General features: G+C 35.4%; 2 protein-coding genes across 6 annotated transcripts in view; one reads left to right on the forward strand and one right to left on the reverse strand.

Annotated features, from left to right (window-relative positions):
* Positions 1 to 111: 111 nt before the first annotated feature.
* On the reverse strand, positions 112 to 7,848 carry LOC106110327 (another transcription unit protein). Of its 2 annotated transcripts, none has more exons than XM_013292101.1 (11): positions 7,608 to 7,848; positions 7,353 to 7,434; positions 6,500 to 7,132; positions 5,990 to 6,072; positions 4,915 to 5,076; positions 4,115 to 4,281; positions 3,628 to 3,842; positions 2,824 to 2,986; positions 2,165 to 2,380; positions 1,304 to 1,475; positions 112 to 781 (listed from the first exon to the last, which is right to left on the reverse strand). In XM_013292101.1, the coding sequence occupies exons 1-11, from the start codon at positions 7,636 to 7,638 to the stop codon at positions 600 to 602; spliced, it is 2,106 nt and encodes a 701-aa protein (XP_013147555.1). In that variant the 5' UTR covers positions 7,639 to 7,848; the 3' UTR covers positions 112 to 599. The 2 variants fall into 2 exon arrangements, with proteins under 2 accessions (XP_013147555.1, XP_013147554.1); XM_013292100.1 differs by having other exon boundaries at positions 7,347 to 7,434.
* Positions 7,849 to 8,679: 831 nt separating this feature from the next.
* The window catches only part of LOC106110325 (tight junction protein ZO-2-like), a 90,059-nt gene continuing 88,058 nt past the window's right edge, over positions 8,680 to 10,680 (forward strand). For all 4 annotated transcript variants that reach the window (XR_001226077.1, XM_013292092.1, XM_013292097.1 and 1 more), the window contains exon 1: positions 8,680 to 8,986. Coding sequence is in view for 3 of the 4 variants with exons in the window: in XM_013292092.1 (XP_013147546.1) it covers positions 8,695 to 8,986 (292 nt within the window). In the remaining variant the exon portion in view is untranslated. The remainder of the gene's footprint in view (positions 8,987 to 10,680) is intronic.

Consider the following 10,680-nt stretch of genomic DNA (forward strand, 5'->3'; position numbering starts at 1 on the left):
ACAGTAACAAAATCTGATACTTCTATCACATATTTTATACGTTGGATTGTTATCTGACAATTTACAAGAATTGTGGGACAGGCCTCTAATGTTAAATTACAAAATAAAAGATTTCATAGTTCATTGTAATTTATTACAATAACATCATTTACCCGCGTAATACAATTACAAGAATTGATATTTACAATGTTTCGTTTATGCGGCAGACAAAATGGCATAAAATGACGTCAGAGTACGAATAGGATTGACATTTTGACATTGACAGGAGGGCGCTAGTGAGCTGTCAAATTAGTTTGAATTTTGCCCACCGGGTCGGACAGCCTTATCGGACTATACATTCAGTTTTAGACATGAAATTAAAAAAAAACTCTTTAAAATAAAATTGATATGAGATACACATATTTCCACTGGCTGAAAATATGTGATACATTTAATAAGTGTATAACTCTCTATAAAGGTAAAATTGTTTTGTTAAGTTTACTATTAACATTGTAGTTAGTGTAGGGCGAAGTCAACCGCCCAGGGCGTCGGATTTGTCGCCCAGGGCGCCGATAACCGGTCCTAATTTCTCATTTCATTATAAATGTAGGATGTATTTGTTATTCGCTGCCACTATGTGAGTTAGAAGCACTATGCGTGTGCGCAGGAGTGGCAGCATTGCCCTCACTGCCCTCAGAGTCGGAGTCCTTGAGAGCCTTAGCGCGGTCGAGCCGGCGAGCGCGCCGCGTCTCCACATCAGAACCTTCCGATTCTGAAGAGTATATCGCCGCTCCTGCTGTCGCTGTTGGCACGTAATCAGTATGAATACTCTTGTTGGATATGTGCCAACTTGTATTTTGTACTGATGTACAAAATGTGCTTTTGGTAAAATGTTAAAATTTTATAGGTTAGTATAATTAACTTTACTTTATTAAACGAAACATCAAAGTGAGTAAAACCTTTATCGTTTATTTATTTAACTTTGATCTTACTAATATCATAAATACAAAAGTTTAGATGGATGTTTGTTAGAGTTTGTAGCCTAAACTGCTAAACGGATTTCGATGAAATTTGGCATAGATGTAGAGGATAGTTTGTAAGAAAATATAGTGTTTTTTTTTAATACAAGACAAACGAATCAGCGGATAAAAGTGGCGAATCGACCGCTGCCCATAGATAAGTTGCCTAACCTTTTTAAACAATTCAAAGTTTGAATGTAGATTTGCGATATCAGGTTTTCCTATTGTTTTCCCTACCCATCTTTTAAGAAAAGGGAAAGGGACTTCGGAATTTTTTAATTCCGCACGGATGGTGTGTATGTTACCTTTCTGTCCCGCTTTGTATTTATTCTTGATAGCAGCGAGGGAGACTCCGCCCTCGTCCTCGGAGTCGTCGCGTGCGCCGCGCTGGCCGCCCGCCGCCGCGCCGCCGCCGCGCCGGGCGCGCCGCGTCGCCGCACGGGACCGCATCGCAGCACGTAGCTCCATTTCCTCTTTCTTTATAAAACATAACACACATTTAAAACAAATAAAATATAATACAATACCGTCATATACCAATGCAATTCGATTTTGGCCGCACCAGCTGTACCTCCTATTGCCAAGTTTTTTTTTTTCATTAACATGTTCTGTAAATGTTGTCTTTGAGAATTTGTTAAAAAAAATATTTTTTATTTTCTTAATTCATATGTAAATTTACCATAAATTCTCACGGTAAGGAAGACTTTATAATATAACTTGCTCATAATGGCAAAAAAATAGTGACATGTGTTAAATCAACTCGAAATGGTCCAATGTTAGTGACTATGGTTTTTTTCTATGGGGGGGGGGGAATCTTCCTTATATACCCTGGGGGTAGGCAGGGTTATGTAAGATTTAATCCACTAAAACCCCTAAAGGTCATCTTCAAGTGGCATAGGTTCCAGGATCTCCAAGGATACTTTTTTTATATAAAAAATATTAGTAGATTTTTGTTAATTTACTAATATTTCCTTTAACCATTCCAACTAAGCTGTAGGCTTGTGCTAGGGATATGGTCCACGACAATAGTCGAATGGCGAGATTCGAACCCTCGACCGCAAGATCGGTAGTCCGTACCACAAACCTAGGATAGGGTCTGAAACCCTCATGGCACGTATAGTGAGCTGGTGATGATGAGATATTTTTGGAATCTCTAAAAACCTTACCTTCAACTGGTATTTCCTATCAGCGTCAGGATCAGCTCCAACTTGCGAGAGTATCTTGATGGCGGAGGTCTTCGTGGATCGGTCGGCGAGGGACAGGGTCATCTTCCTGTGAGTGAAGGACTCCGTGGAGTGCGGCCTGAAGGACAGCTTGGTGCGGAACACGGCCTGGCCCTGCAGCCCCGTGCCTTGGCGCACGAACAGGTGGTTGTGGTCACCCTGGAGATATGCAACTTAGCAATAACAATGGTTGGAGACCAAGTCTCATGAGGGACTTTATATCACTAAGTTAAGAGTGACAAATGTTTAGACCAAGATCTAGTTCATAACTTAGGGAAGGGTAGCTATGACTTGTAACTAAAAATAGTCTATCTTGCTACCTCACTCAAATTTGATTATTTAAGAAATTCCTTAGCGGAGATTTCTCAAACTAAATTAAAACAAAAATAAGGAAGCTTTCGGTTTACTTATTAATTACGCTAAAATAAAAACATTAAAGTTGACTATCTTATAATAACAATAATTATAAATATTTTTTGTAAATAAAAACACCATTTATAGTTTAAAAGTCCATATAAGGAATATAGGGGATGTTCAAAATCTATATAGATTTATAGTCAGGTCGATTTACTTGACTAAGTTATTGAATGTTTTTAACTTACATGTAATGGTTGTTTATAAACGTCGAATATCTCAGAGCCGAGATGTAGGGACATGCTGCCGTCTGACCACTTCACCATACGAGCGTTGGATTCTTTAATTGCATTGCCTTCCTTGTCAAACACCGTGCGCCATCGAATCGTGTTCTCAACTTTTAATTTTAACCTTGAAAAAACATCATTGAATTCATTAGAACCACGAAAATTGATTATACTAGCTTTCGCCCACGACTACGTCCGTGGAATTAAAAAAAAAACGAAAGTGAGTAGCATATGTGTTCTTCCAGACTATACTCTATATATATAAAATTTCATCGAAATCCATTAAACCGTTTAGGCTACAAACATCATATAGAATTGGCGCAACACTAGATTATTGGCATAAACGTCACATCTCTAACTGACAACTGTCAATGTCATTACAAGGATGGATATTCGCGCGCATTCCTGGCGGGACCACTATTTCAGAGTGATAAATTAATATCGCTAGAAACAATTACATTTTTTTTTAATTGTTTAAAAGTATGATTAACATTTTTTATATACTATCTGAATTTAAAAATCTAATTTATATAGTAAATGTTAAAAAAACTTTTATATGTTAGAAAGAACCAAGGCAAAGAAACTTTATACATAAATTAAATAATAAAAAATTGGGTGTAATTGGTAGATTTTTTTTATCTTTGGGTCAATTGATTGTATGGATTTGTTTGATTCAATCGAAAAAAAATAGGTAATCCGAGCTTAGCCAATGGAAAACATTCAAAAAAATTATGTTTACAGGAAAAAAAACTAAAAAGACATCACCTCGCTCGACCTTCTTCGTCCAAGGTTTCCTCTTCATCAATTTCATCTTCATAAGTATTAGGGTCATAAGGGCGCGTCTCCACCGACAAGAAGTTGGGCAGCTTCACAAAGTGCAGCTCCTTGCCCAGCTCCGTCCAGATCTTAGGCATGTCAACGTCTATCCTCGTCTCCGGGATCTCCACTTCCTCCTCCTCTTCAGGTTTTTCACGGTTCTCCTAGTGTCATTGGTATACAATTATAAAAAATAAGCGTTTTCCTACACTGTTATTGGCAGCCCTAAGGTTATTATTAAAAAATCAAATAAAAAGAGGCAAGTAAAATCAAAGTGCAAAACGTAACGAATTTTATTTTGTAGTTTTAATAATCACCATCATATTACAACCTAATACATTGTAGATTATAAACGAAACACAACATGATGACAAGTAGAAATTTATAAAGAAGAATTAAAAATAATAGAGATGTTAAGAAGATTTAATTTACGTACCTCATCACCGCTACCCTTCGCCTCATCCGGTGTCCGTCTTTCATCATCAGACCTCGCGGCGCTGCGACTCCTCGACCTCGACCTGGATTTGGATCTATCTGATCTCTTCTCCCCTTCATCCTCTGTACTTATATCTGACGCATCACCGAATAACGCGTCCGCAGTCACTGAAATTATCCAATAAATACTTCCATAATAAGTCATCATTACCTTGCCCCTACGGAGGGTAGGCACAGTATGTGCTGCTCTTCTATACAGTTCTATCAGCTATATATCTTCTATATATTCAATCATAACCCTTTCTTGGTTATATCCCTACCTTGTTGCATAATATGTCCATACCACGCTTATATTCTTCTTCTATTCAAAACGCTAGTGATTTAATTTTCCTTAACATGAATTTAATCTATTCTAGTCTATAATAATATTATAAAGAGGAAAAATTTGTTTGTAATTACTGGCCGATTTTAAAAAATCTCTTACCGTTAGAAAGGTAATGTATCTGAGTAATATATGCTATATTTTATTATTACTTTTTAATTTCACGCAGATGAAATCGCGGGCAACAGCTAGTAACATTATAAAGAGATAAATATTTATTTTTTAAATGTATTGGATAATTCAAAAACTACTAGGCTCATTATAAAAATTCTTTCACTATGAAAAAGCTACATTATCAGTGAGTAACATAGGCTGTATTCTTTAATTTTGCGCAGACGAAGTCGCGAGTAACAACCAGTTTTAAACACTTGGGAACGGCTGAAATAACTATTACATAGAAGTGTTACAGTGAAACTTACCTGTATCTCCTGGTTTCTCCTCATCTGAGTCAACAATCTTCTTTGTTTTCTTCTTAGGCTTGCCACTTGTGTCAGACCCACTATCGGATCCCTTCTTACGTTTGGAAACTTTTCCACCATCACTTTCCGAATCTGATAGTGGTCCACCTTTCTTTTTACCACCTAAGAAAAATAAAAATAACAAACTTGGATCATTACAGTGCTATCCTTTGTTAATGGTGTTTGGTATATCACAATATGCTGGACAGAACTGCCTTACAAATCAGTTAAAATAATGCCTACATAGAGTAGACCCCGTTCGGACAACCACATGCAATGCCCAGAAAGGGATGTTAAGGTATTCTCCAGTATTCCTACTTGTTTCAGAGCATATTAAAAAATAGTGCCGTAGAAATCTCGCTCTCGGTACTAATAACGCTAAAATTAGTACTAAGTAGTAAAAGGAACCACGGGCAGGATACAATAGGCAATATGCATATGACGTCAAATTGTACCAATCTTTTTTTAAGTATACTTTATTACTATAAAAACAGTCCTGCAAAGATTTTTTAAATATAATGTGATTTAGTGAACTTAATTTAGTGTGTTACTTACTCTTGAAGTATTTTACTGTAAACAGGATATCAAAACCAACTTTAAAATAAAAAAATTAATGAATAGAATTATTAATTGCCACTTATTTGTACTAGGAATAATAAAAATGAATCGATTTTTGACTTTTTGACCTTGAGAAACTTTGTTGTGTTTTACGTCGAAATGACATCTGAGCGTATGTTATGAATGGAATAGACGATTGACGTCAATCGTCTCATGACAAGTCCGGTCGCGTTTTAGTCGCTCGAAAATAGTCGTAATTTTATTTAATTATTTTTAGCTCAATGGTTGAATATTTTCGAGTCAATTTTTTTTCTGGTTATTTTATAATAAGTAGAATCGTTTAAAAAAAGAAAAAAAAAAACATGCATATTCCCTATTATGAGAAGGCATTCCTACTGTAAGACTAGGCCTGTTTGTTGACAAATTAGCTGATTTGAATTAACTTTAGTATGTGACAAACATCACTGAATTTTCTTACCGTCTTCTATATCAGATGCATTGGAACTTTTCGATCGTGATCTTGAACGACTTTTTGATTTTGATTTGCTTTTTGATCTCGACCTATAAATATAATTTATATCATGATAAAAACTATTAATTATGAAGTTTCAGATATCTATACTATTATAATAAAGCGTAAACACACACTACTTTGTTACCTAAGATATCAGCAATTATAGCATATTTTTAAATAATTCCTTTTTCAGTAAAAAGCCCTACACTTATGTCATGCTTTAGGCTATATATTTTCATGCCATTTAACTTAGGGGGTAAATATTTCGGATAAAAACCCTAATGTGGGAAAGAGACCATAAGTTGCTGCCAACATAAAGAAAGATTGCTAAGGTTTGTCATGTCATGTCATTTTGACATTAGTATTTGATAATTTGACAAATGTAAACAATAAAATAAAATTAATCATAATTTCATGCAGATGAAGCCGCATGGAAACAGCTAGTGAAATAATTAATGAAATGTTTTAACCAACCTTGATCTACTCCTAGATTTTTCTTTCCCTTGATCATCGTCAATCATGAGATTTGGAGAGTTTGATCTGCTATCTGCCACATCTTGCCTTTGTACTGGACTCTTGGATCTGGATGAGGCACTGCCTGACCGTGACCTTGATTTCCTACTTTTAGGACTACCACTAGGAGACCTTGAACGACTTTTACGTGGGGATTTTGGACTATTGGATCTAGACTTTGAGGATCTTGATTTAGGACTTTGTGATCTGGATTTTGGACTTTGCGATCTTGACTTTGGACTCTGTGAACGTGATTTTGGACTTTGTGCCCTAGACTTTGGGCTGGGGGAACGTGAATTAGCACTCCCAGATCTAGACCTACCACTGCCTGAAGCAGACCTGGATCTACGTGAACCACTTCTGGAGCGAGATTTTGAAGCTCTATTTTTAGGACTAGCTGATGCTTGGGATTTAGGGCTTGATGAACCAGATTTATTACTCTGAGCCGAGCCTGACCGAGATCTGTTAGAACCTGTTGGTGAATTAGATTTGCTGCGAGATACATTGGATGCATTGGATGATTTCCTAGACCTTGCTGAGTTGTTTGATTTAGGAGATTCACTACCAGAGCGAGCTGGACTGCGGGATACTGATCTGGAAGAAGAATTTATTACAATTTTTGGAATAATTAGCAATGACGAATTAAATGTTAAATTTACACGATTCAACTTTTTGCATTCAATAATTATAAATATCACATTCCATGTTAAATCATACACATCTTGAAGGAAACATTTGTTATAAAAAAAAATTAACCCAATACAGTATCATATAAATACGTCTATTAAAATGAATAAAATAAATTTACCGAGACCTGCTGCCTTCTTTACCAGGACTAGGGCTCTTGCTACGACTTCCGCTAGAGCCACTGTCTGAATCAGACCCAGAATCTGTGTCTGTAATGGAAACGTTACATGCTTAGCCAAGTATGCAAAAATCTAAGCAAAATTGGAGAACCACATCTATAAATACACACAAACTGTTACAATAACCATAGATATAGGCGGACTCAGTATGAATATCATTAAAAACATTTAAATAAACCACTAAAATGATGTACAAAACTTACCTTCGACCGCAGTTCTTATTTTGGGTGCCATGCTGACACCACAGCTTTACTCTTGTTTTCTAAACTTGAGCTTCTATCAGTTAGCGTTATTGCTCTTTATACACTAATTTTGAAACATTCACGATAAAGATAACTTGTAGTAATGTTTTTGCAAAAACATAGCTTTGAAAACAAGCACGGTGAAGTATTTTATAACAAATTTATAATTTATATTCTGTATTCGCTTTGCCTGCTGTCAAACATGTGTCAAACAACCAACAAACGTCAAATTTTATGTCGCTACATTTTCGTCTAAAAACGTTTCAAAGAAGAAAAAGGCAAAAAAGTATGATACAATCAAAATGTGTTTTGTATAGTGTTTCTGCTAGTACTAACTTTCTATTACTTCTATTTACATGAGAAGAAAAATAACAGTTTTATTATCATATTTTGAAGGCGTAGTAGAGTATGCATGCACCATTACGCATAAAGTATCAAACTCAGTGTTTGCCGTTTTTTTTAGCCGCGCATGGTTTCGTAAATTTTTAGTTCAATGTTTTCTTTGACACTGCCAATACAATATCACACAACAAATTTGGCCTTCTTAGTTTCACTTTTGGGAAATTCCTAATAATACCGACAAAAGAAAAAAGTCAGTTTGAGAAGATATCCCCGACCGTTAAATAGTAAATAGAACTTAGCTACTGTGTCGCCGACACAATAGATTTTCTTTCTAAGTAAATTTGTGCCAACTTGACGATTTTTTTTCTTTCCGTCTACTCTACATGCTTGCGGTAAACTTTACTTTTTAGTCAGTCGGATACAAAGGCGATAAACCAAAGAATCTATATACACGTTCCTCTTCAAATTAAGTTTGTAAAAATATTTCATATCAATCATTACGAAGGGGGAGCCTTCAAATCACAGTGATTTCCGTTGGGGCACCAAAGTAATAAACATAACGACACTGTCGAGTTCGTCCATCTGTTCTCAGTTTGAATAGGCCGTCAATGGAAGTCGAAGCAACCATTTTTTTTCTTTCGCTAGCTAACCATAGCCGCCCGGAGCCTACCGCCCGGCGCCTCGCCGTCAATTCCTCAGTATAACGATGGCCACGCTGGGGGACGTATGTGCCGGCCTTGCTCAGCACAAATCGACTTTACTTCGTGAATTGTGCGATACAAACTTATTAGACGTGCTCGTAAAGAAAGGTCTATTTAGTCTAAATGATTTAGAATTGATAACCAGTGCGGCGGATGCCGATAAGTGTAATTATTTTATTGATGTTGTTGGTAAACACAGTGGTGGAAAGTTGCAGGAATTGTGTTCAGTCTTAAATAAGGAATGCCCAAAGTTGACGAAGGAACTTCTAAATGACAGACAGCGGTACATAATTAATGGTAAGATTACTTATTTAATTTAACTAAAAAAATAATTTAGGAAAAGAATATAATTGTTTACTTTTGTTAGAACCTTTTCATAAAGGCCATTGTTTGTGTTAGTCAATAAGTTATTTTTACAAATACCTACAACATAAATAAATAGTTTAGTATTGAAATTATTGACCTCTATCTATTGGTGCCTAATTGCAAGACACGAAACATTGTATTACAGTAGGAGTTTTATTGAAAAATTGCATGTCAATGGTCCAAAAGGGGGAGACGGGTACAACGTAAACATTAATAGCGAGCAAGCTTTTTGTGACCTTATGTATAATTGATTTTGAGCTGAAAATCAAATGTAGCTTTGTGGCCAAATAAGTAGAAAAGGTCATAAAAATATATGCGGGTGCGTTCAGAAATTGACCCCACTGAAAGTCTGTCGCGAGATTCAATTGATTTTATGGCTTACCTAACAGAAATCTAACGTAATATAGCTACCAACTGTACTTAAATGCTACTTGTGAGTCAGCGTTTGATCTAATTGCTCTCAATTATTGCACAAAATGACCTATACATGTAACAATATGAAAAAGTTATGGCGATTTTTGTTTTTGTTTAGAACATGAAATATAAATTACTAGGTTTCGCCCGCGACTCCGGCCGCGTGGAATAAAAAAAAACAAAAGTGAGTAGCCTATGTGTTCTTCCAGACTATCGTCCACATCTATACCAAATTTCATCGAAATCCGTTCAGCCGTTTAGGCTACAAACTCTAACAAACATCCATCCATTCATTTAAACTTTCGCATTTATAATATTAGTAAGATATTCATAAGATTCATCTATTTGGCTCTTGAATATCAGAGTTTTCCTTTCGAGATATAGTTTAAAATTATCTTATGTTTTTTTTGAGGACAGCATAGTTTTTAAAGTGTTATATGGTATGACGTTAGTTGAGGTAACGTTTTTGATCAGGCAAGGTAATAGAGGTCAATGAACTGCAATGATTTGAACGACAAACGGTGTTATTGTTCTAAGAAACTATAACTCTGCTACCACTTTGTTTAGCTTCCGAGAACGCAATACTGTACAACATCCAAGTATATATTCCAGATGTTAACTTGATTGTGTTGTTTTGTTGGTACTTACCGTTTATTATAAGTACTGATATTTTACGTTGCATTTTATTACGTAGTTACTTAGGTATATTGAAGTATTCCGTCTGTGTGGTATTAAATCTAAAAAACAAAAGTAAGTAGCCAATGCGTACTTCCAACAAACATCGAGATCCATTCAGCTGTTTAGGCTACAAAATCTAACAAACATCCATACAATTGTATGGCAATAAAATGGTTTTTATTTATTTATTATTTACAAACATTTGCATCATAGTCATAGTAATATAAATGCGAAAGTTTAGATCAATGGATGGATGTTTGTCTAAACGGATTTCGATGAAATTTGGTATAGACGGAGAGTATATTCTTTAAGAACACATAGGTATCCATTACTTTTGTTTCTTTTTTAATTCCACGCGAATCGAGTCGCGGTCGAAAGCTAATTATATTAGTAAAATAGTAGTAAGTTGCATATCAATTTTGTAATGAGCAATTAATTGTTGAAATAACACTAAAGATATGTTATCTTTAATTGAGTATTGTTTATATAGTGATATTATATTGTTTATATTTTTACTGATACTCCACAAACAT

Source organism: Papilio polytes, unplaced genomic scaffold (genome assembly GCF_000836215.1).
Source record: "Papilio polytes unplaced genomic scaffold, Ppol_1.0 DF820678.1, whole genome shotgun sequence".
In the NCBI taxonomy this organism is placed as follows: Eukaryota; Metazoa; Arthropoda; class Insecta; order Lepidoptera; family Papilionidae; genus Papilio; species Papilio polytes.